Source organism: Loxodonta africana, chromosome 25 (assembly GCF_030014295.1).
Source record: "Loxodonta africana isolate mLoxAfr1 chromosome 25, mLoxAfr1.hap2, whole genome shotgun sequence".
NCBI classification, from domain to species: domain Eukaryota; kingdom Metazoa; phylum Chordata; class Mammalia; order Proboscidea; family Elephantidae; genus Loxodonta; species Loxodonta africana.
In genome coordinates, this window is record NC_087366.1 from 16,217,764 (window position 1) to 16,245,379 (window position 27,616).

At 38.0% G+C, this 27,616-nt stretch overlaps 1 protein-coding gene across 1 annotated transcript in view; it reads right to left on the reverse strand.

The window, feature by feature from the left end:
* The window catches only part of HMCN1 (hemicentin 1), a 551,217-nt gene that overhangs the window by 275,740 nt on the left and 247,861 nt on the right, over positions 1-27,616 (reverse strand). Inside the window, exon 12 of the mRNA XM_064276506.1 lies at positions 546-687. Coding sequence (XP_064132576.1) covers positions 546-687 — 142 coding nt within the window. The remainder of the gene's footprint in view (positions 1-545; positions 688-27,616) is intronic.

Consider the following 27,616-nt stretch of genomic DNA (forward strand, 5'->3'; position numbering starts at 1 on the left):
TCATTACACTCTGAGTATAAGAGGATTTAATATTTTTAAAAAGCATCCAGAAGAATATCTCTCAATGTAGTATGACAAAAGTGGACAGTAGTTACAAAAATGTCTAAACTCCCTTTAATCAAAGTTACTGTTGTGCCCTTTGCTTCTCCCTCTCTCTTCTGTTAAATCCTAGAACCATGCCTTTACTAGATTTGTTGAAGCTACACATTCCTTTACTCCATAGAATATTTATTACCCCCATTGTAGTCATCCAAGGTAAACCAAGTGTTACAGTGTTATGTCATACAATTCAAAGTATCAGGGGGTATTAGTCCCAGCTAAAAAAAAAAAAAAAAAATTGGATTCAAACTTAATAACCACAAGCTCTATAAATTTATCATTTATTATTTCTTTGACATCTCCTGGCCTGTTTAGAACAATCTAAAGCTGTGGGTTTCGGTCAAATCTCATTTAATCTTAGAGATTTGGTCAGATAAGTTTTGTCTGGAAATTTCATCAGTTTTTCTCACTCAATAAAAACAAAGAACATGATACAAACCCAGTACCTGTGTGAACCCACGATAAACATATCATTCATGGTCCAGGTGATCATTGGTTTGGGATAACCTGTTGTAGAACACATAATGGAGACCTCAGACCCTCCTGTGAAAGACTGATTTTTGGGCATCATGGTGACTTTGGGTGGTTCTGAAAATGAATAGAAAACAATGTCTCAGAACTTGGTGTGAGGAGCTTCCTTGTTAGGACATTTGTAGGCTTTTCACCACCACACATTTATTGCCCTCCTCTATGATGACACCACCAGGGATCTTGGCCTTCCTGTGCAGGAGGGAAACCAAAAGTAGCAAAAGCAGGATAAGTAAACTCCTAATGAGAGTAAATGAAGTTTATCCTAATGTCATGTGTTTGTGTCTCCACTGGGGACCCTGTTGGCCCTTGTTCCTACAAGCTGACCACTGTTTCCAGGCCAGGTCTCTAGATCGAGCCTTTGGCTCTTTCTAGATGGTGAACAGTTTGTAGCCACAACTTGTCCTGACCATGCTGTCTACTTTGTTTGGACTAATCTTTCTCTTTTTATTTACTAGGTTATAATTGTTTTGGGATTGGAGACAATGTCTTTCATATTATTCCATATTCCATTACATTCCACAGAATTTTAACATTCCTTGTATGTCATACAGTGGCTAGCATTTAACAGACACTTAAAACTGTTGATGGAATGCAGACCATGAACTATAACTTGGCTTTGACCTGTGATACCCACCACTCCATCAAGATCCTGCAATACTGAGCATTTGCCTCATGCCATTGGATACACAGGACCTTGATGCAAGAAGAAATGTCAATTATTGAAACCTCCTATTGCATTATAAAAAAAAAAAAAAAAAGACTTCTGAAAAGGAAACACTAAATGAAGAATCAAAAACCAAAAAATCAGAATCTACTGTCAAAAAGAAAAAAAAAATTTCTGGGGCAAACCCTGGGATGTTGATATATTTGGCCTAATCAATTACACATTTTATATCTACATTACTACACAGGAGGAATTCATCTTCAAAAAAGGTTCCAATAAAGAAATATTAAATGATTTTCTTAGTATATATATCCCCAATTAAAACAATGAAAATAAATTCATTTCCACAGGGTTTGAAAGAGATTCCATGAATGCTAATAAAATTTTAAAAATTCATTCAATACTTTTTTTTTTCTGTTCAATGATCATGTGCCAGGCACTGTGCTAAATTCTTGGGATGCCCTGATGAGCCAAAATGACACGAGGTCTGCTTTCCATTTACTTACGTTTTACTGTAAGTGAAATTGGGAAATTCAGTTAGTCAGTGAAATCTGTATATATTTATAATGTATTCTCACTACAATGTAGTCTGCAAATAACGTCTTAGTTTTACTAAATCAGTTTGAAGAATCTCCATGTATTTGAATAAGATACAACTGGCGCTGCTGGACGGCGGCAGCTAATTAGCCCTTAATCACTAGCAGCTTACAATCGCCACCCCCCCCGCCCTTTTTCCTGTTTATATTGTGTTTCTCAAATTATGATCATCTAGTCTTTTTTAGTCTTTGAAGTTAATGTTTGAAAAGTTTCTCCGGCCTGTGGACCTAGTTGATAGCCGCATTACCCCATGGATCCTTCTTGGTGAACACAGGGCTAGGGAAATGCGTGAGGTCAAAGGTAGACTGGCCACAGCCAGTAAGTTTAAATTGTGATTCCACCTGGAGTCCATCAATCCTGAAATGCTGGGGGGCTACTCATGCTGTGGGGTATTGTAGAGGATCTTCAGAAGATGAGGGGAAGGAATATTTCTTTCTCTTTAAATTTTATTGATTACCCACATTTATCACAAAAAGGGTTTCTCATGTCTAGCTCATATTGACACAGGATTGCTGCAAAAATTCAGGCAGCTTTTAGGATTTCATCTAAATATGGTGCCTTCCAAAACTCTGCCAGAGTTGCCCTAGCATCTCTCTCAGCAAGGATCCCACTGGTAGGCTTTGCAGACCAGATATCAAAGTGAAAGTTAAGGTCAGTTACTCAAACCAGGATACAGAGAGCTAAGAGGTCACTTAGCAAATAAAGCCTGGATATAGGGTGCTGCCTGGGGTCAAGAAATAAGTCTGTGTGCAACACACAGATGGGATGACATCATCCTACAGAAGGCGAGAAACCTACCCTTGCCCTGGAAAGAATATTCCTGCTGATAAGAAAATCAGAAAGGACATAAACAAACTGGATTTCCACCAAGTAACAGTTAAATAAAGATGGTCAAAATGATTTAGCCTTCACTTAATTAGGTTAAATAAGAGCATTATAGACCTAACTCTATTTGTTTCAACTGTTAAATTTTTTTAATTCATAAAAAAGCACCTCCCTTATGCATTTGTCAGAACCCATAGGACTGCCCAACATAAGGAGTGAACCCTAATATAAACTTCAGTTAATAATCATGTCTCCATATTGGAAACCACATGTACCACATGTAAGCAAATGTACCACATGAATACAAAATGTTAATAACTTTGTAACAGGAGAAACAGTAGACAGGGGTGGGTGGAGGAAGAGGGTATATGGAAACTTTCTATAAACCTAAAACTACTCTAAAAAGTCTGTTTAAAAATGCTTCTCTTGTTTTAATAGAGAAGAACATGGAATTGAAATAGTTCAACTCCATCAATGAAGTGAATTCATTTGCCCGTTAGCAAACCTAATCTAAATCTCTTAATTTATAATGTTATACCCTATTTTTGGTAGGAAAAAATAGTGCTGAAATTACATGAAGAAGACCAGAGTCCAATTGTAGACTCGGAGAGAAGTAATCCATTTTTCCTATTGGTTTTCAAGCTGATTTCATCACCACGACCGTCATCATCATTCCATTATCACCATCATCACCACTACCATCACCACCACCATCATCACCATCATCATCATTCCATTATCACCATCATCACCACTACCATCACCACCACCATCATCACCGTCATCATCATTCCATTATCACCATCATCACCACTACCATCACCACCACCATGATCACCATCATCATCATTCCATTATCACCATCATCACCACTACCATCACCACCACCATCATCACCATCATCATCATTCCATTATCACCATCATCACCACTACCATCACCACCACCATCGACCATCAACGCTGTCATCATCCGTAACACTTTGCTTTTCATTAGCCAAAGCAATGGGAATATACTACTCTTTCAGGTAAACTTTACAATATTTGTTCTTTATATTTTAATTATATAAAAATACAAAAAACATAAGTTTCTATAATTTCTCACCAATGACTTAAAAGAATTCAATATATATTATATAATAATAAAAATAAAAAATAAGCACTACTTTAAGAGTTGGGTGTCTGAACACACTATTAACGATAAACACCAAAATAGAGGATTATAAGTGAGCAGTAGTGAAAACCACCTTCACTCTGCCTGCAAAGATTTAAAACAAAAAAACAAATGCATTGCCATGGAGTTGATTCTGACTCATGGTGACCCCATATGTGTAAGGGTACACCTGCTTCATAGTTTTCAATTGCTGTAACCTTATACAAGTAGATCATTAGGTCTTTCTTCCGTGGCACTGCTGGGTAGATTCAAACCTCCAACCCTTCAGTTAGTAGCCCAGCACAAACCATTTGTGCCACCCAAGGACCTCCTACAAAGACGAGGGAAGATAGAATTCTGCCTGACTCTCTTGAAAATTGATAATGGCATCTTCACACTCCTGAGGCATGTTCTCTATCAGCAGTAAGTTAGGTCTGATTTATTATTATTATGCTTCCGGTAGGAAACACAAAGATGTAAGAACTTTCTCTTCAAGGTGATTCAACTACAAATTAATCAGATAATGCTAATGTTTTGAATTACCTAAGGAACAGTTGACAATATTACTCACCACTGGTATATCTAGCAAATTTCTGTGTTTCTATTGATTCACTCAACACATACTTATCTAACCTATTACATTTCATACACTTCTGCCCTCAAAGATCTTATCGAATACTCTATAGAAAAGTATACTATGTAAAACAAAAATAAAAACCAAACCCATTGCCATCTATTTGATTCCAACTCATAGTAGCCCTACAGGACAGAGTAGACATGTCCCATAAGGTTTCCAAGGAGTGGCTGGTGGATTCAAACTGCCGACCTTTTGGTTAGCAGCTGAGTTCTTTAACCACTGCACCGCCAGGGCTCCATACTATGTAAACGTAAGGGCTAAATCTATACTTCCAGTAGTCATATCACTGAAATGGAAGGTGAACTGAAGTTTGAGTGCCTATTATGTGCCAGGTATCTAACACTAGACCCATCATTTATTTTCCACAATAACTCTATGAAGTAAGTGTTACTGCTATTTCAAACATAAGGAAAATAATGTTCGAAAAGCTTAAATAATTTTCCCAAAGTTCCTCAAAGGTTGGGCTAAGATTCAAATTCAGGCTTTTCTGGCTCCATAATGTCTGTCTATACTTTAATGGAGATGAGAGCACTATCTATGCCACAGGGTTATTGTGAATTAGATTAGTTAATATACGTAAAATACTTAGAACAATGCATAGTAGGTACTATGCAATGTTTGCTATTATTATTTTTGTTATTCCATTGCATTATAAAGTATGACAAAATAAGTGATATATAAAAACAAATGTACAAAGAGGAGCCAAGATAGTGAACTAGTCAGATACATCTTGTTGCCCCTCTACAACAAGATCTGAGAAACAAAGTAAAACAGATACAGAAGACAATCTTAGAACCCTGAGCATCAAATGAAAGGATAAAGAATTAAATCAGTACCGAGTGGAAGAAGAAACTGATTGAAAACAGCGAATGAGGAGAGATACGGAGTGGAGGTGACCTGCCAGCCACTGGCACAGCATGGCCACCTTGGGACAAAGCTAGCAACAATCCCAAGTGAGGAACACAGAAAGTCAACTGCATGGAATTCCCCATAGGAGACAGAGAAACTGTACTGACAGACCCAGAGTGAAGCAAGGTGAGCAGAGCATGAAACAGATCTGGAGGGGAAACGACAAGAAGGTGGGCAAGAGCTCCAGGGATCCTGGCATCTGCAAAGCAGGGAAGGAGCCAGGACCTAGAGACAGGGCTACACATGAGCGGTGCTCCCTGACCATTAGGGTGGATGGCACATATGGAGTAACAGATCTGCAGATTGTAAACAGGAGGTCCCTTGCCCAACCAGACTATGGGCAGCTCCCCCTTCTTCATCCTTGATCAGGGCCAGGTCCTGATTGCTGGCTGCAGACAATGGGAAGTACCCAGGTACCCTCACCCAGCAACTAGAGGATCATGCTTCCTTTCCTCCCATCCTCCTGGTGACTGGAGGTATGAACTTCTCCATTCCCATAGCCCTGACCACTGGGGACCACAGTATGAGCACCCCATCTCCATCCCACCCAGCCCTATTCACCATCCCTTTCCCTGCCCACTGCTGAGTGGCAGTGTTCCAGAGCTCCCAGCTGCTTGACCCCATGCTCCTCTTGCTGCCCCATCCTGTTGAGCGGCATGGGAGACCCCTGGTGCCCTCAGTTGTCCAACCCCACCCCTACCCACTAATCCGCCCTGCTAAGTGCTGCAACAGCATTCCAGCACCTCCGCCCAAACTCCCTCACCCTTGGCATATAGCCCCATCCATCCAGTGAGCAGAGCAAAAGAGCACTCAGGTGGTCCCTGCCACCTGCCATGCCTCCTGGCTGTGGCCCTTCCAAATTGATGAGTGGCTATGAGGGCTCCCACACTGCTGGACCAACAACAGGCTTCAGCCAGCACCCATTCAGCTGAACCTCAGCTGTCTCATATGCCCAGTGAACAGCAACATGAGCTCACGCTGTCTGCCACTGTTCTCCCCACCCACAGACAAGTGGTGAGCACTCCTATACCATCAGATGAGTGATCAGTGAAGAGCCTGATCTGCCTGCCCTGATATAAGAAAAAAAAAAAAAAAGACAAAACAAACAAACATACAATCAATTAATAAATAAAATAACACCTTAAAGCCTCAGAAACAACAGACAATAACAAACCATATGAAGAAACAGGATAAGATGGCTCAAATAAATAGCCAAAAAAATAAATAAATAAAAGAGGCAGAAAAACTTCCTGAGGAAAAAATGGTAACAGAACTACCTTTTTGAATATAGGGTTGCTATGAGTCGGAATCGACTCAACGGCAATGGGTTTCAGACAGAGTCAACTACATCAGATAACAACCTGAGATTAAGACACACGAAAAACCAAAAAAACCAAACCCACTGCTGCTGAGTCGATTCCAACTTATAGCGACCCTACAGAGCAGAGTAGAACTGTTCCATAGAGTTTCCAAGGAGCACCTGGTGGATTCGAATTGCTGACCTTTTGGGTAGCAGCCGTAGCACTTAACCACTACGCCACCAGGGTTTCCAAGACACATGAAAGCATCACCCAAACATCAACCCAGACAAAAAATTTTCAAACGTACGGTAAAGCTGCAAAATTGAAAACAGGGAACAAGAGATGTCAGTCTGTAAACAATGACAACCTCAAAACAAAAAAAGAGAATAGAGTGTAGGTATAGTATTTCCACATACAGAGGAAGTCAATGCAATACCGAGATATAACAGACCATTTTAAACTAAGGAAGAGAAGGTAAATTCCATATAACCACAAAGAAAATTAACAAATCTACTCACCAAAAAAAAAAAAGGAGAAGAAAATCAAAAAGACTCAGCAAACATAAACTCAACAACAATGATGGAAAGGAAAAGAAAACCAATAAAAAGAACTCAGCACAGAAAATTAAATAGAACAAAGAAACTGTTAACACCATTTAACACCATAATAAAAGCATACCAAAATGGCAGCAGTGAATTCATACCTAACAATAATCGCACTGAATGTAAATGGTTTAAATGCACCAGTTAAGAGACAGAGAGTGGCAGAAAGGAAAAAAAAAAAAGGAACCATTAATATGTTGCCTAGAAGTCACACACCTTAGACACAAAGACATCAATAAGTTAAAAATCAGAGGATGGAAAAAAAATGTATCATGTGAAGATTAGCCAGAAGAGAGCAGGAGTGGCAATAATATCTCTAATAAAATGGACTTTAAGTCAAAATCCATTATCAGAAACTAGGAAGGGCATTATATAATGATTAAAGGATCAATCCACCAAGAGGACACAAGCATAATAAATATTTATGTACCCAATGACAGAGCTCCAAAATACATAAAACAACCTCTAACAAAATTGAAAAGAAAAACAGTTCTACAATAATTGTATGAGATTTTAACATGCCCCTTTTGATGATAGACAGAGCAACTAGAAAGAAACTCAACAAAAATACAGAACTAAATAACATATCATCCAACTTGACCTCATATACACACAGAGAACATACCACCAACCTCAGCATGGTATACATTCTTCTCCAACAGACATAGGTCATTCTTCAGAATAGACCATACATTAGTCCACAAAGCAAGTCTCAGTAAATTCAAAAACATCAAAATAATACAAAGCATCTTCTATGATCACAACACTATAGAACTAGAAATCAGTAACAGAAAGGACAAGGAAAATACTAAATACATGAAAAATGAATAACCCTTTACTTAAAATCGATTGGGTAATAGAATAAATTAAATATGAAATTAAAAAATTCTTACAATCAAATGAGAATGAAAACAACATACAAAGCCTTTGGGACACAGCAGAAGCAGTCCTCAGAGGAGATTCTGTAGCAATAAATGCACACATCAAAAAAGACGAAAGGACCAAAATCAACAACTTAACCCTATAACTCAGACAAATAGAAATGGAGCAGCAAAAGAAGTCATGGTCATCAGAAAAAAAGAAAACAAATAATAAAGATCAAAGCAGAAATAAATGAAATACAAAAGAGAAAAAAAATAGAATCAATAAGAGAAGTTGGTTCCTTGACAGGACCAGTAAAACTGACAAACCAGTGGCCAAATTGACAAAGAAAAAAAAAAATGGGAAGATACAAATAACCAAAATAAGAAATGAGATGGGTGACATTACAAAAGAACCAACTGAGATAAAGAAGATCATAACAGAATATTATGAAAAATTGTACTCCAACAAATTTGAAAACCTAGAAGAAATGGACAAATTTCTAGAAAGGCACTGCCTACCTAAACTAACACAAATGCAGATAGAAAATTTGAACAGACCCATAACAACAGAAGAAATTGGAAATGTTATTAAGAAAAGAAAAAAAAAACTACCAAAAATAAAAAGCCCTAGCCCAGACAGCGTCATGGGAGAATTCTACCAAACATTTACAGAAGAGTTGACACAAATTCTACTCAACTATTCCAGAACACATAAAAGGAAGAAATATGCCCTAGCTCATTCTTTGAAGCCAGCACAACCCTGATACAAAAGCCAGGCAAACACATCACTAAAAAAGAAAACTATAGACCAATAGCTCTCATGAATATAGAAGAAAAAATTCTCAACAAAATTCTAGCCAACATAATTCAACAGCATTTCAAAAAAATAATACATCATGATCAAGTTGAAACTCATACCAGGGATGCAAGGATGGTTCAACACTAGAAAATCAAACAACGTAATTCACCACATAAATAAAACAAGGGAAAAGAACCACACGGTCATCTCAATTGACACAGAAAAGGCATTTGATAAAATGCAAAACCCTTTTCTGATAAAAACTCTCAGCAAAATAGGAATAGAAGGGAAATTCTTCAATATAATTAAGGCCATATACATAAAACCAACAGCCAACATTTCTCTCAACAGGGAAAAATTGAGAGTATTACCCTTGAGAATGGAAATAAGGCAAAGGTGTCATTTATCACTATTCCTACCAATATTGTACTGGAAGTTCCAACCAGAGAAATAAGGCAAGAAAAGGAAATAAAGGGCATCCAAATTGGAAAGGAAGAAGCAACTATCCTTATTTGCAGATGGCATGATTCTCTACATAGAAAATCCCAGAGACTCCACAAGGAGGTTACTGGAACTAATAGAAGGATTCAGCAAAGTGACAGAGTACAAGATCAACACATGAAAATCTGTTGGGTTCCTCTATACAAATAATGAGGGCTCTGAAAAGGGAATCAAGAAATCAGTATCATTCACAGTAACCTTCAAAAGGATAAAATACCTAGGAATAAAGTTACCCAGGAACATAAAAGATTTATACAAGGAAAACTATAAAACACTACAGCAAGAAAATAAAATAGATGTACATAAATGGAAAAACATACCATGTTCATGGATTCGAAGACTTAACATTGTGAAAATGTCAATACTACCAAAAGTAATCTATAAATACAATGCAATCCGGACCCAAATGCCAACATTCTTTAAGGAAATGGAAAAACTAATCTCCAACTTTATATGGAAAGGAATGAGGCCTTGAATAGCTAAAGCAATATTAAAGAGGAAGAACAAAGTAGGAGGCCTCTCACTTCCTGGTCTCAAAAAATTACTACACAGCCATGGTAATCAAAACAGCCTGGTACTAGTACAATGAGAGACACACAGACCAATGGAATAGAGAGCACAGAAGTAAATACATCCATCTACGTGCAGCTGATCTTTGACAAAGGGTCAATATCCATTCAATGGGGAAGAAACTGTCTCTTTAACACATGGTGCTGGCAAAATTGGATTTCCATATGCTGAAAAATAAATCAGGACCTATGCCTCACATCAGGTACAAAAAACTTATTCAAAATAGCTCAAAGGTCTAGATGTTAAAGTTAAAACTATAAAGTTCCTGGAAAGAAACAGAATCAAAGCTAGGGGGCCTAATATTTGGCATAAATAGCTTGTGAAGCAAAACTAAAAAAGCATGAATCACAGAAGATAAGTGGATAACTGGGAATTCCTAAAAATTAAATACCTATGCTCATCAAAAGACTTTACCAAGAGAATAAAAACAGAACCTACAGGCTGGGGAAAATCTTTGGCAAAGATATATCTGATAAGGCTTTAATCCCTAAAATATATAGAAAACTTCAAAAATGCAACAACAACAAAAAAAATACAAACAATCCAAAACATGGGCAAAGGTCATTAACAGACAATTCACCAAAGACAACATTCAGGTGGCCAACAAATACATGAAAAAGATGCTTGTAATCATTAGTCACCCAAAACCAAACCCACTGCCGTCGAGTCAATTTCAACTCATAGTGACCCTGTAGGACAGAGTAGAACTGCCCCAAAGGGTTTCTAAGGCTATGAATCTTTAGGGAGGCAGACTGCCACGTCCTCCCAGAGAGTGGCTGGTGAATTCAAACTGCCAGCTTTTCCATTAGCAGCGAAGTGCTTAACCACTGCATCACCAGGGATTCATTAGCAATTAAAAAAAAAACATAGAGAGATGCAAATCAAAACTACACTGAGGTACCATCTCACCCCTGCAAAAACGGCAGTGATCAGTAAAAGAGAGAACAACAAGTGCCGGCAAGGTTATGAGGGGACTGAAACTCTTATACATTGCTCGTGGGAATGTGAAATGATACAACCACCACGGAAAACAATATGGTCCTTCCGCAAAAAGCTAGAAATAGAAATACGTTATGATCCAGCAATCCCACTCCTAGGTATATATCCTAGAGATGTAAGAGCAGTGACACAAACAGACAAATGCATACCTATGTTCACTGCAGCATTATTCACAAGAACAAAATTATGGAAACAACCTAAGCGCACTTAAATAGATGAATGAATAAACAAACTGTGGTACACACATACAATGGAATACTACACAACTCAAAAGAAAAATGAAGAATGTGAGAAACATAGCATAGATGAATCTGGAGGACATCATGCTGAGCGAAGTAAGTCAACCACAAAAGGACAAATATTGTATGGCTCCACTTTTATAAAGAGTCAAGAACAGGCATTCACACAGCAAGCAATGCTCTTTGATTGTTACCAGGAATGGGAGGGGGAGGGAGGGGGAATCACTTTCTAAATAGTTGTTGTTGGGTGCCGTCCAGTCCAGTCAGTTCTGACTCATAGGACCCTATGCATAACAGAATGAAACACTGCCTGGTCCTGCGTCATCCTCACGATTGTTGCTATGTTTGAGCCCATTGTTGCAGCCACTGTGTCAATCCATCTTGTTGAAGGTCTTCCTCTTTTTCATTGACTCTATACCACGCACGATGTCCTTCTCCAGGGACTGATCCCTCCTGATCACATGTCCAAAGTTTGTGAGATGTAGTCTCACCATACTTGCTTCTAAGTAGTATTCTGGTTGTACTTCTTCCAAGACAGATTTGTTCATTCTTTTGGAAGTCCATGGTATACTCAATATTCTTTGTTATCACCACAATTCAAAGGCATCGATTCTTCTTTGGTCTTCCTTTTTCATTGTCCAGCTTTGGCATGCATATGAGGCAACTGAAAAACACCATGGCTTGGGTCAGGCACACCTTAGTCCTCAAGAGGACATCTTTGCTTTTTAACACTTTAAAGAGGTCTTTTGCAGTCAACTGCTGCTTCTGTGAATGTTGATTGTGGATCCAATTAAAATGAAATCCTTGACAACCTCAATCTTTGCTCTGTTTCTCATGATGTGGATTATTGGTCCAGTTGTGAGGGTTTTTGTTACCTTTATGTCAAGGTGTAATCCATACTGAAGGCTGTGGTCTTCAATTTCATTAGTAAGTGCTTCGTCCTCTTCACTTTCAGCAAGCAAGGTTGTGTCATCTGTATAATGCAGGTTGTTAATGACTCTCCCTCCAATCTCGATGCCCCATTTTTCATATAGTCCAGCTTTTCGGAGTATTTGCTCAGTGTTTAAGAATAAGTGACAATTTTGGAAAACAGGATAACAGAAAATTTTGCAACAATAAAATAAATGTGTGGTTAAATAGGTAGACATATATGCATACATGTGTATAGGAAGGCACATGTAAGTATATGGATATGCATGTACAGGTTTATCTGCAGACATGTATATACATCTCTGTGTGGGCAGTATATATATTTGTATATACATTAAACCACATAGGGGCACACTTATGGATACTACCAAGACATAACCAAACACCTCACTGGATAGGTTTACTGAGTTTGAAGGCTTGGGACCATAGCCTCACGGGACAACTCGATCAATTGGCATAACAAAATCCATAAAGATAATGTTCTACATTCTAGATTGGTGAGTAGCATCTGGGGTCTTAAAAGCTTGCCAGCAGCCATCTAAGATACAACTATTGGTCTTTTCCTATGTGAAACAAAGGAGAGTGAAGGAAACCAAAAACTCGAGGAAGAAATTAGTCCACAGGATTAATGGCCCATAAGATCCACAGCCTTTTCGAGCCCGAGACCAAAAGAACTAAATGGTGCCTGCCTATCACTACCAAGGTTTCTGACCATGGACACAAAAGAAGGTCCTGGTTAGAATGGGAGAAAAATGTAGAACAAAACTCAAATTACTAAAAATGGCCACACTTACTGGACCAACAGAGGCCGGAAGAACTCCTGAGACTACCGTCCTAAGATACCCTTTGAACGTGGAACTGAAGCCATACAGTGGTTCTCTGGAGGCCACCTTTCATCATCATAACAGGTTGGCTTGTAAAAGAAACAATATCACCCATGAATATTGTGCTCCCTTAAATCAATCAACAATATGAGACCAAATGATCAACATTTACTCTAAAACAAAAATGAGAAGCTAAGAAGGGCCAGGGAAACTAGATTCATGGAATAGAACAAAAAGAATGGAAATAATGAGAATGCTGACACAATGTGAAAAATGTAACCAATGTCACGGAACAAGTTGTATAAAAAATTGTTAAATGGGAATCTAATCTGCTATGTAAACTTTCACCTAAAACACAACAAAATGTTAAAAAGAAAAAAACATATAATATGCACATATGTACTATCTATCTAGATTTTTGCAAATGAAATTTGATGACCACAACGCATGCATACATATTCCATTTAGGTCACATGCTGTATTTATAAATAATATTTATTATGTCTTAACTCCTGTGAAATTTGACGTGTTTCTAGCTACTCAAAATTTACTAGAAATTTCAATAAAAGTAGATAAATTTAGGTTTTTTCCTGTTTACTGGTGGGAAAAAATGCTAATACCTATGTCACCTGGCACAAGTTAGAAAAAGAATTATGATGATATAATAAGCATGTGGTTATAATAACATCAATTTCATACTCAGTGAAGTAATTCTAGTCATTAGGGACTTACTTCATCAATCATCTTAAGAAAGATTTCCTTTTTTATTAAAACAGTCTCTCTGATGACATGGACTAATTAATGACATACACATACTCTTTCCTGACAGCATACCCAACCCAGTGCCCTCCAGTCGATTCCCAATCATAGCGACCCTATGACGGCATAGAAAACAAATTGTTATTTCAAATATTCATACAGATATAACAATAAGGAGAAAAGGAGGCTTCATCTGGTCCTTTGATTCCACATGGCAGCATTTGATTATTGGAGCACTTTTACACACTCCACCTCTCACCTGCCCGTCAGTTTGTCATACTATGGTGGCTTGCATGTTGTCATGATGCTGGAAGCTATGCCACCCATATTTCAAATACCAGCTGGGTCACCCACAGTGGACAGGTTTTCGTGGCATTTCGAGACTAAAACAGACTAGGAAGAAAGACCTGGTGAAAATCAGCCAAAAAAAACCCTACAGATCACAACAGAATATTGTCTGGCATAGTGCTGGAAGACGAGCCCCCTAGGTTGGAAGGCACTTGACTTAGGAAATAATTAGTCATTATTCCCTGTCCTTCAGCATAAAGAATGTGACCCAGCTGGAGCTGGACTCACAAGGACACATCAACTGGGACCTGAGGTATAAAGACAATAGATGGGACAATCTTGGAAAATATCTTTTAGGGAACCTTTCACATAAGCCAGAACACAAAACATTTTCCACTCTTATCTTTTTCTACTAACATATAGTGAATAGAAATTTGTTGGACCAATGAAGACCCTCCTGACTGTCATTACTGAATCCTGTACCAATGATTGTTAAGAAAGGCAATTCAAAATGTAAGATCACAGTTTCTAGCCAATATGTAAAAAGGTGAAGCTTTCCATGGTTTTGCCCATTTGTGATGTTAATATATACTGACGACTCTGTAACCCTCCTTGGACTCAAGCAGACATGGCTGTGGCAGCACGCTTGTCTGTTTTCCCACTTTTGTCTATTCTGTAATTTCCTTTGACTCGGACAGACATGGCTGTGGCAGCATGCTTGTCCGTTTTCCCATTCTTGGTTACTCTGTAATATTTCCTTGGATTCAGGCAGACATTAGCTCTGGCAGCACGCTTGTCTACTTCCCACTTTTGTCTTTTTGAATATATGCCGAATAAAACTTTCTTTTTGCTTTACTAAATTTTGTGATGTTTTTACCCTACAGCACACTAAAAAGACAGTGGCTGCAACAATGGACTCTAGCACACCAACAATCATTAAGATGGCATGGGACCAGGCAACATTTCATTCTGTTGTACACGGGATCGTCATGAGTCAGGGCCAACTCAGTGGCAACTAACAACAAGAACAAAACACTATGCACTGCATATACTCAAATTTAACCACTACTCCTCTGTTCGGTCCCTAGAGAAGGACATCATGCTTGAAGTAGAAGGTCAGTGAAAAAGAGGAAGACCCTCATAGAGATGGACTGATATAGCGGCTGCAATGATGGGCTCCAACATAGCAACGATTGTGAGGACGGCACAGGACCGGGTAGTGTTTCATTCTGTTATACACAGGGTTGCTACGAGTCAGAACTGACTGGAAGGCACCTAACAACAACAACATAATTAGAAGATAGTCCATTGGCTAGTTTTTAGCGTTAAGTGTCTTTTCTTGAGTTCTCACAAAAAATCAAAGTAACTGCCCTCATTTTGAATAGCTCAAATCTACTTTCAACCCAAACGCCCAATTGACTTATATATCTGAAAACATAATAGGAACTGGTTGATAACTGTTCCCAAATATGTTTCACTGTGGGTGATGTATTTCCCCCAAAATGTTAAAATGATGTAACATCACACAATGTTATATGAGGAACTGGAAAATAATTAGTATTGGATTGCTCGACCTAATTTCTCTTGAATCGTAAAGACTGTAAAATGTATCTTACAGGATCTCTGACACTTCTTTTAAATATCTGTATTCCCTGTAGAAAAAACTGCTTCAAAAGTTACATGACTACCACTATGCTTTATTCTAATAGATGTGTACCCCCTGGTTTAGATCATTTTATTTAAAACATATTGCGCTTGTTCTCTAATTCATTGATTTCATTTCTGATTAGGGAGGTAACTCTTCTTAATTTTCAACTAGTGAAAATGGTAACAGAATATATTTTAACAATTTCAAATTTCCCCATGCCTACTAGATAGTTCCTCATACTCTTCCTGATCTCTCGACCTTCAGGGTACACTGCTCTCCTCATAAGTGCGAGAGCAGGTAGGTGACCAGGGGTTCCTTCCAAAGAGCAAAGAATGAAAACTAAAAAACAAACAAAGAAACACCAACAAAAGCCAGGGAGCAATTGTATGGAGAAGCAGACAGGGGCTACTGAAATCCCAAAACATATAAAGCCAAATGTAACATTTCCAAATGATTTCTCATCAAGGAAAATACGAAGACCTGGCTACAACGTCTAAAATGGTGGAATTACCCCTGAATGACAAAAATTCAGATGAACTATGATAGTTTATCTATGTGGTAAATATAATGAATTTCCTAAAACTTCTACTCTTGCTAATTTTGTCTTTCTTCCTTTCTCCATAATAGACTAGTGCTGTGTTGTCTAACACTGTAGCAATTAGACACTAATGGCTATTTAAATTTAAATTATCTAAAATTTAATAAAATTTAAAAAGAAGCTTAAAAATAGGCATACTAGCCATATTTCAAGTGCTCAGTTGTCACGTGTGGCTAGTGGTTACCATGAGAGAAGGCGCAGATATAGAACATTTCCATCATTGTAGAAAGTTCTATTAGACAACCCGGGACTAAAACCCAAACCAAACCCACTGCCATCGAGTCGATTTCGACTCATAGCGACCCTATAGGACAGAGTAGAACTGCCCCATAGAGTTTCCAAGGAGCGCCTGGTGGATTTGAACTGCCGATCCTTTGGTTCGCAGCCATAGCACTTAACCACTACACCACCCTGGACTAACAAAAAGCAGGAAGGTTGCTAATTCATTGACTTACCAGAAGGTGGTGCACTGGCAACAAAACACAGGCAAGGAGCTAGACTGAATCGATCTTGACAGTTACATGCTGGATTTGCAATAATTCCACACCCAAACACCAGTGTGGTTATTAAATGCAGTTAAAAACAGGAGACAAAATTTCAGAGATATACAGTGACATATTAAGACTATATTCCATTTTAATTATATAATCTTAATGACAAATATGTATTGAAGTTTCTTTTCTTAAAATCTACAATTTAAATTTTCCCAATATAAAAGGATGAAGATACAGCAAACGTTTCCTGCTTTGATAATTCATTTTAGGTAATTGATAATATAAAATTATTTAGATATTAATAGTTTCCCTTTAATTCTATATTTTTCTTTCCTTAAAAATAACAACAAAAACAAAATCATGCATTTGAGAAGTTCTCTAGGTGAAACGCTGGTGGCGTAGTGGTTAAGTGCTACGGCTGCTAACAAAGGGTCGGCAGTTCGAATTCTCCAGGCACTTCTTGGAAACTCTATGGGACAGTTCTACTCTGTCCTATAAGGTCGCTATGAGTCGGGATCGACTCGACAGCACTGGGTTTGGGTTTGGTTTTTTGCTAGGTGGTTAGCCAAAACAGATTAAGACAATAAACATGGTTAATAAGAAAGATGGAGTTTTAAGAGGTTTTCAGTCTTTCTCACTTAGGAAAACAACTAAATGATGTCTAGCATTGAGTATTACATTGTCCATCCTTCACTGGCTCCACTCTATAAGAATTTTCAAATATCACAGAATTTCTAAATAAGAGAGGAAGGTCAGATTTTAGGCTTACACTATCATTTGGCTTACAAAGAGTTGTTAGAGCCTATCGAGTCAGTTCTGACTCATAGCGACCCTGCACACAAGAGAACGAAATACTGCCTGGTCTTGCCATTCTCACAACAGCTACTATGCTTGAGCCCATTGTTGCAGCCACTGTGTCAATCCATCTCATTGAGGGTATTCCTCTTTTTTGCTGACCCTCTACTACTTTACTAAGCATGATGTCCTTCTCCAGGAACTGGTCCCTCCTAATAACAGGTCCAAAGTATGTGACACAAAGTCTTGCTATCCTTGGTTCCAAGGAGCATTCCAGCTGTACTTCTTCCAAGGCATATTTGTTCATTCTTTTGGCAGTCCGTGTTTTATTCAATAGTCTTTGCCAGCACCATAATTCAAAGGCATCAATCCTACTTCCACCCTCCGTATTCACTGTCCAGCTTTCACACCGTATTCATTGTCCAGCTTTCACATGCATATGAAGTAACTGAAAATACCGTGGCACCTTAGTCCTCAGAGTGACATCTTTGCTTTTTAACACCTTAAAGAGGTCTTTGCAGTAGATTCGGTCAAAGCAAAAGTCATTTGATTTCTTGACTGCTGCTTCCACGGGCACTGATCGTGGATCCAAGTAAAATGAAATCCTTAACAACTTCAATCTTTTCTCTATTTGTCATGATGTTGCTTATTGGTCCAGTTGTGAGGATTTTTGTTTTCTTTCTGTTGAGATGTAATCCATACTGAAGGCTCTGGTCTTTGATCTTTATCAGTAAGTGCTTCAAGTCTCTGCTTTCAGCAAGCAAGGTTGTGTCATCTGCACATCACAGGTTGTTAAAGAGACTTCCTCAAATCTTGATACTGCTTTCTTCTTCATATAGTCCATTTTCTTGGATTTTTTGCTCAGAATACAGATTAAGTATGGTCAAAGGATATAACCCTGACACACACTTTTCCTGACTTTAAATCATGCAGTATCTTCTTGTTCTGTTCGAATGATTGCTCTTGGTCTATGTACAGGTTCCACATGAGCACAAATAAGTGTTTTAGAATTTCCATTCTTTGCAATGTTGTCCATAATTTGTTACAATCCACACAGTCAAATGCCTTTGCATAGTCAATAAAACACAGGTATTTTCTTTCTTGTATTCTCTGTTTTAAGCCAAGATCCATCTGACATCAGCAATGATATCCCTCATTCCACATGCTCTTCTGAATCTGCTTTGAATTTCTGGCAGTTCCCTCTGAATATACTGCTACAACTACTTTTGAATGATCTTCAGCAAAATTTTATTTGTGTATGATATTGTTTGATAATTTCAGCATTCTGTTAAATCACCTTTCTCTGAAATGGACACAAATATGGATCTTTTCCAGTTAGTTGGCCCAGCAGCTGTCCTCCAAATTTCTTGACACAGATGAGTGAGCACCTCCAGTGCTGCCTCTGTTTGTTGAAACATCTCAACTGGTATTCCGTCAATTCCTGGAGCCTTGTTTTTCACCAGTGCCTTCAGTGTGGCTTGGACTTCTTCCTTGACTACCATTGATCCTTGGTCCTATGCTACCACCTGAAATGGCTGAACATTGACCAATTCTTTTTGGTTCAGTGACTCTGTATTCCTTTCATCTTCTTTGATGCTTCCTGTGTTGTTCAATATTTTCTCCATAGAATCCTTCACTATTGTAACTCAAGGCTTCAATTTTTTCTTCAGTTCTTTCAGCTAGAGACATGCTGAGTGTGTTCGTCCCTTTTGGTTTTCTAACTCCAGGTCTTTGTACAGTTCATTATAATACTTTGTCTCTTGAGCTACCCTTTGAAATTTTCTGTTCAGCTCCTTTACTTCATCATTTCTTCCATTTGCTTTAGCTACTCAACATTCGAGAGCAAGTTTCAGAGTCTGTTCTGACATCCATTTTTTGCAAACAGTGGCAAATAATAATTAGAATTATTATTTCATAGCATATTAGAAGGAAACAATTGAGTTTGTGGAGTCCCTGCATGGTACAAACTGTTAATGTGCTCAGCTTCTAAGTGAAAGGTTGGAGGTGCTTTATAAGAAAGGCCTTGCATTCTCATTCTGAAAAATCAGCCACTGAAAACCCTATGGGGCACAGTTCTACTCTGACACAATACGGTCACCAGGAGTCGGAGTAAACTCAAAAGCAATGGATATGGAAGTTTTACACATATGTATCGGTATTTCCTGAACCAGATTCAATTACAGTAACAAAATCTTCTGACTATCAAAAGTTGGTTAGGGTACTCAAAAAGGATAATTTCACATAAATATACAAAAGTCAAAATCAAAAGCATATGAAAGTGAATCTACACAGGACTTCTTGAAGCAAAGATTTAAAAATCTGGCAGTAATTTAAGCTGCCAGACAAATTCATTTGCTACCTTGTTTTCTGATCAAGGAAGCAACCGTGATGTGGCTGAAAGAACATTTGTCTTAGGAGTCTAGTCTGAGGTTCACAGCCTCCCGTCCTTTCAGCTGTTACTCCCTAGACTCCCATTTTGTCACGACCACAACACCTTTGAGCCTTCCTTTGTATTCCAATCTACCAGGCCCCACTTTTAGCCTTCTCTTCTTTCTTTATCCAGCCGAGACCCCACAGGGCATCATCACTGCAACTGCTTTTTTTCCACTTACCCTGACTTTTTGTTGAACCATCCTCACAAAACCACAAGTGTAAATGATTCCTCCAGTCTGACATGAAAAGGCAACTGAAGACTGCAGGGGGAAAAACTATACAATGATGACGCAGGAATGAGTTTACCTACTCAGATGGGCCCTCCACACTCAGCAAGACAGTATTCCTCTGTTCTCATCCCTCTAGGGCTTTACACATGCAGATTTCTCCATCGAGAAAGACTTTCCTCAATTTTGCCTGGCAAATACTGACCCATTTTCCAGGGGTTGCATCAGGCACCATCTCCTGTGCGAAGCCCTTTTCAATCTCTGTTCATCACTTCAAGGCAGAATTAAAGGCTCCTCTAGCACCCCAGAGTAGTTCTCATTACAGCATGTTGTTAATATTTCTTTGTTTAATTTACTCATGGTCTTTTTGAGAGTGAAGCCTTGGTGGCACAGTTGTTCGGAGCTCGGATGCTAACCAAAAGGTTGGCAATTCAAATCCACCAGCCACTCCTTGGAAACCCTATGGAAGAGCTCTACTCTGTCCCATAGGGTTGCTCTGAGTTGGAATTGACTCAGTGGTGACAGGTCTTTTTTTTTTTTTTTGAGGGTAAGTATAAAAATATAGTTGGCAATAGTTGATTTCAAGTCATTGCAACTCCATGTGTGTCAAAGTAGAGCTGTGCTTCACAGAATTTTCAATGGCTGATTTTTTTTGAAGTAGATGGCCAGGCCTTTCTTCCAAGATGCCTCTGGGTAGACTCAAACCTCCAACCTTTCAGTTAACATTAACCATTTGCACTACCCAGAGATTCTGCATGGGACATAGCATAACTGAAGATTCCATCATCATAATTATTGTCTACCAGTTTTGCTCTCTCAATAAATACTCCTAACATGTTGTTGCTGTTGTGTACCGTCAACAATTGTGATTCATAGCAACTCTACAGGACGGAGTAGAACTGCCCCACAGGGTTTCCTAGACTGAAAATCTTTAAGGAAGCAGATCACCAGGTCTTTTCTCCCTTGTAGCCGCTGGGTTTGTTCAAACCCACTGACCTTTCGGTTAGCAGCCAAGCGTTTAACCATTATGCAAATGTGGCAAATAAATATGCCTACTTTGTAGTATATTTAGCAAGTATTTCTATAGGAAAGTTATACATTCCTTGGATATCACTGTGGTGAATATTTGATACAAAATTTATCTAGAATATATTTAGATCTAAAGTCTTCTGATTCTTACTACAGACGGTAACAATAGGCAGTATTTTAACAGAGCATTTCATCCATTTGTGCTGATAATACTGGGGACTTCCAGCAACCAAGGCAGTGAATAAAATTAAGTTTTGAGAGCAAGTAATAATTTGGAGATCTTAATTTTAAGTATATGGTTTCACTCCATCTGAATGAAATCCACAAAGATGGCACTAGTATTTAAAACAAACATATATATATCTCTGGTCAACCCAGAAAAAAGAAAAGCTTACTAGCAAGACTTTGACATATTAAAATGACTAGGAAAAGAGAATCAGTTAATAAAAACCAATACTCCTTATTCAAATAAAGATATACCCAGTGCCATCGAGTCAATTCGATATAGGGTTCTATAAATCAAAACGTATTTTTGTGAAAATCTTGCAAAGGGGAAAATTGGAGGAGGTACTAAAGGGATCTTCCATGCTTCTCTTAGTGGACTACTCACTTACAAGAATACTTAATTATCAACTGAAATTCTGCATTCTGCATGTATTTTTTTTTATCCCACTTTCTTTAGAAAAGATTTAAAGCAGTATCCTAATAAAATTTCCTATAAAATTCCAGATCCTTGTTTTCTAATATGAATTTTTGTACTGTCAAACGTTTTAACTTGACATCTTGAATTTAATTGTTTCAAAATACTTTTGAATTTACAAAGAAATCCCTATAATGGCTATTTACTAAAAACAAAAAAAGTAAACAATATATAGAATAACATTTCACATTTTATAGCTATACAATAAGCCTCCCAAGTAAGTGGGACAGTTACAAGTAATCCTGTCTAAAGATCAAGTGAGGCTGTCATCTCAGTTCTAAGAGTCTTTGAGGTAAATATGTGTTCACCATTTTAGTGAACCTCATACTCTTAAAAAAAATTTTTTAAGTGCTCAGAGAAGAAAAATAAGCAGACTTGAGAAAGAAGGGTTTACATAACTAGCAATTTATAAGAAAACAAATTTCATATCAGCAATGCTTCTCAAAAGTAACCTTTTCTCTTAGTAAGAGCCTTGTTAATTAAATCAAGGTCTTTCCTCATCCGGAGTGGCTCAGGAGTGTGCTACCACAGTTTTTGGAGCTGGGGCTATGTTTGAATAAAGATATAAGAGTCAAAGAGTAAGGATTTTTTTTTTTTTTCTACATAAGAAAACAGCAACTCAGAAAAGCTAGCTCGTTCAAGCGAAACCCGTTGCCATCCAGTCAATTTTAACTCACAAAGACTCATTAGTATCCAGAAATAAAAGCGATATCTTGCACAAACAAGTTGAGAGACTAGATACAGGTCCACTTCCAGAAGTGAAGCAGGTTCGATAAACCACAGTTGATAGTAAAAGAAAGTAGAGGGGAGCAAATTTAGGTATGGGAGGTTTTTGCTTTTATGTTTCTTTTTTTAAATGAATGAACTGTAATTTGAACTTGAAGAAGGAAACCTAAGTCAAAGTACATAATACACGAAAGCTAAAGCTAATAAGAAATGCCACTACAGACACACTGTGTATGATCTTATTTTATGTTTATATCAAATGACAGTTTCTCTTAAGCGGCACTATTTCTTAATTTATTATTTCTTATTTTGAAACATATTTTCTTGATTATTTCTTAATTTAAATATCAAAGTAATAATGCAACTTCATAGAATATTTAGAAAACCATTATCCATAATTCAATTCCCCAATAAAATTAATGTGAACATTTTAGTGTATTTCCTTTAAAAAAAATCTTATATCCTATTTACACTGTTTAAAAATAATTTGTCATTTAAATAAATTGTATCAAGTACAGAAAAGTATAAGTACAAAAGTCACTTATAGGTAACTGTCCCCAAACAACCATACTCACATTTTTGTATATATCAGTCCAGTTTGTTTTTTTCTACTAGCATAGTGTTGGAGGCTGCTATTTGTCTGCAGAGCTATACTGCTGAGTTTTGTGGTAAACCCTGCTTAAGGGAATCCCTTTCCTAAGGAATTTCCTGTTTCTAATTATACCATTATCCACATAGTGAGGAATTCTCATAATGAAATAAGCATATTAACCCATTAACATTCTAATATGCTCATTAGTGTGCTCGATTCAATCATAGTTACTGAGGTCAGCATTTCTTCTCAAGACTCTTTGGATGAATTTTGTGCTAAGACTGACAACAGTCATCAAGGGAAATTCACAAGTCCTTTATAGTCTGTCCTTTTTAATTTTGATTTCTTTTTTCTTTTTTTAAATTGACTTCAGGAAGCTAACTGGCACCTTCAATAAATTGTTTTAAGTATGTGTTTGGTATTTCTTCCAAACCATTGAACATTTGAGAATGTTCTTTTGATGGCTTTTCATAGGGAAAATTTGATTGGGCCTTAACTTCTTGGGTCCCAAACTTTTCTTTAAAAACTCCATGAATCTCTTCTCATTACTGTTCCATTAAGGGGGTCTCAACTGCAAACAACAGAAAATAGTGCTAGCTAACTTAAACAGAAAAGGAATTCAACGGAAGCATATTTTCTGAACTACAGAATCAAAAGGAGACTGGATGTCAGGCAGAAACTAAGGGAAGCCAGGCCGCTGACAACACAGCCAAGGTCACGCTAAAGAAAAAGTCTATTAGAATGACAGTGCTAAACCACCAGGACATTTGCTTCTGCTGCTTATGGACTCTGAATTCCATGTTGCTGCCAAAACTGGAGTCTTTTAAGTGACCATGGTCTTGGCAAGTATCAAAATACCCTGGAAGCATCTTACTGGCTGACTTCAGGCCATCTGACCTGCCAGGAACTGGGGAAAGGAATGATCTGATCTCCTTTGTTTTCTGTTTCCCATTAACATAATGAAAAATTCCTCCCCAAATTAGAAAAAGTGTACAGCACTGGTTAACGGCTATGGCTGTTAACAAAACGTTGGTAGTTCAAATCCACCAGCCATTCCTTGGAAACCCTATGGGGCAGTTCTAGTCTGTCTGGTAGGGCCACTATGAGTCAGAATTGATTCAAGGGCAACAGGTTTTGTTTTTTCTTTTTTTGTGGGGGTTCAAATCCTAACGAATGAAAATATGACAAATATCCACTGCGATTATGTTCTAATCTTTAGCACATGTGAGAAGTATGACACTAACCTAATTTTATCCCTCAGTTTACAAAGTTATTTGTTAGCTTGTGTGTTTGTAGGGATTTTTTTCTTTATGCTAGTAATCTGAAATTTCAGACAGGATGTGTCTAGATGAAGTTCTCCCTTTGTTGACCTTGCTTGATTTGCTCATCCAGGGAGACTTTATTTTATTTTTCCTTTCTAGGACAGTTTTCTTCAATTATTTCTTTGACTATTTCTTTAGTTTCAGTTGTCTTTGCTTCTTAAACACCTATAAGTCTTAGATTGATGTTCAATTCTGTCTTTAATTCATATTTTTTTTAAATTCATACTATCGAGGGCAGAACGAACATGGCACTATAGACAGAAGCACCACGCTGTCCCTCCACAGCAAAAACCTGGAAAACTAAATACAACAGAGGCAAACATCAATTCTGGAACCCTAAGTATCAAACGAAGAGATAAGGAACTCAACCAAACACTGAATGGAATAAGAAACTGACAGAGAACAGAGAGTGGGGAGGGATACATGAGGAGATCCCCTATCAGCAAATGCAGCATGGAGTTGCCACCTTGGACTCCTATCGGATATCAGCAGACAGTGAGTATGGGAAAGCAGCTTCACGAAGCTCCCAGTGGAAGACAATGCATCCGGTAACCGGTGATATACGCTTTCCCACCTCCATCCTTCTCCCCTCTGCTGTATCTATACTGCTTCCTAGCTGGCTGATGTAGCTCGGCCAGAAGGGAAGTGCAGGGTCCATGCCACTTGGATTTGCCCCAACCACATCAGAGATCGGCAGACAGGGAGTACAAGAAAGCAGCTTCAAGGAGCTCCCCAAAGGAGAAGAGCACACAAGACCAGCAATATATGCTTTCTCACCTCCCAACCTTATTCCCACAACTCAGTCTCCATCACTTTCTACCTGCCACAGTCTCTTGGCCAGGAGGCACTGGTTCCACCCCTGTGCCACTTGGATTTGCCCCACTCACTCTGGCCAGCTCCATCAGTACAATTTGTTTGTTGCTGGCATTCCTTTTTTCAAATTCTTTTGATTTCCTCCCTGCCTCTCACCACTTGCCCCTCCTTTCTCTCAAACACCTGGCTCCGTGTGGCAGCTTTGCTTCTTCTTGAAGGTCTGTGAAGCACTGCTCAGATGGGGAACTGCTTCCCCGCTCTGCACTGCCATGTTAGTGGGATCCTTTTTTTTTTTTTTCATTTTGTTTTGTTTTTATTTTTTTATTTTTCTTTTCATGGCTTGGGAGCCCCTTCTAGCAGGGATGTACTGCCTGGTTGAGGAACCACTTCCCCAGCCTGCACAGTAAAGATACAGAAGAGCTAAAGGGCACAATCAGCCAACTTGACCTCATATACATATATAGAACACTCCGCCCAACAGGTGCAAACTACACATTCTTTTCCAACACAGATGGAATATTCTCCAGAACAGACCACATCTTAGGCCACAGAGCAACCCTCAACAAAATCCAAAACATTGATATAATGCAAAGTATCTTCTCTGACTACAACACCATCAAGGTAGAAACTAACAGGGAGATCAAGGAAAAAAAATCAATTACATGGAAACTGAATAACACCCTCCTTAAAAACCACTGGGTACTAGAAGAAATCAGAGATGGAATCAAAAAATTCTGAGAATCAAACAGGAATGAAAACACATCATACCAAAACCTTTGGGACACAGCAATAGACGCATACATCAAAAAAGAAGAAAGGGACAAAATCAAAACATTAGCTACACAACTCGAAAAAGTAGAAAGAGAACACCAAAAAAAAAAAAAAGAAAAAAAGCCCACAGCCACCAGAAGAAAGGAAATAATAAAGATCAAAGCAAAAATAAATGAAATAAGGAATAGAAAAACAGTAGAAAGAATCAACAAAACCAAAAGTTGGTTCTTTGAAAGGATCAACAAAATCAAAAAACCACTGGCCAAATTTACAAAAGAAAAACAGGAGAGGATGCAAAAAAACCCAAATAAGAAATTAAATGGGGGACGTTACAACATACGCAACTGAAATAAAAAGGATCATGAGAGAGTATTATGAAAAACTATACTGCAACAAATTTGAAAACCTAGAGGAAATGGACAAATTTCAAGACACACTATCTATCCAAATAAACACAAAATGATGTGAAAATCTGAAAAAAACAATAATAAGAAAAGAGATTGAAGAGGTAATTAAAAAACTCCCAACAACGACAACAACAGAAAACCCTGGCCCAGATGGTTTCACTGGAGAATTCTACCAAACATTCAGAAAGGAGCTTACACCAGTACTACTCAAACTATTTTAGAAGATAGAAAAGGAAGCGATACTTTTAAATTCATTCTACGAAGCCAGCATAACCCTGATACCAAAACAAGGCAAAGGAACCTCAAAAAAAGAAAATTACCGACCAATATCTCTCCTGAATATAAATGCAAAAATTCTAGCCAATAGAATTCAGCATCATATCAAAAAAATTATACACCATAACCAAGTAGGATTCATATCAGGTATGCAAGGATGGTTCAACATTAGAAAATCAATCAACATAATCCACCACATAAATAAAAGGAAAGAAAGGAATCACACGGTCATCTCGATCGATATAGAAAAGGCATTTGACAAAGTCCAACACCCATTCCTGATAAAAACTCTCAATAAAATAGGTATAGAAGGGAAATTCTTCAACATAATAAAGGGCATCCACGCAAAACCAGAAAACCCCAGGGGCATAGTGATTAAACGCTATGGCCGCTAACCAAAAGATTGGCAGTTCAAATCCACCAAGCACTCCTCAGAAACTCTATGGTGCAGTTCTACTCTGTCCTATAGGGTTGCTATGAGTCCAACTCAACTCAACAGCAACGGGTTTAGTTTTTTGGTTCTTTATGGAAAACCAACAGGGAACATCATTCTTAATGAAGAGAAGCTGAAAACATTTCCCTTGAGAACAGCAACTAGACAAGGATGCCCTTTATCACCACTCTTATTTAACATTGTGCTACAAGTACTAGCTAGGGCAGTAAAGCAAGAAAAAGAAATAAAGGGCATCCAAATTA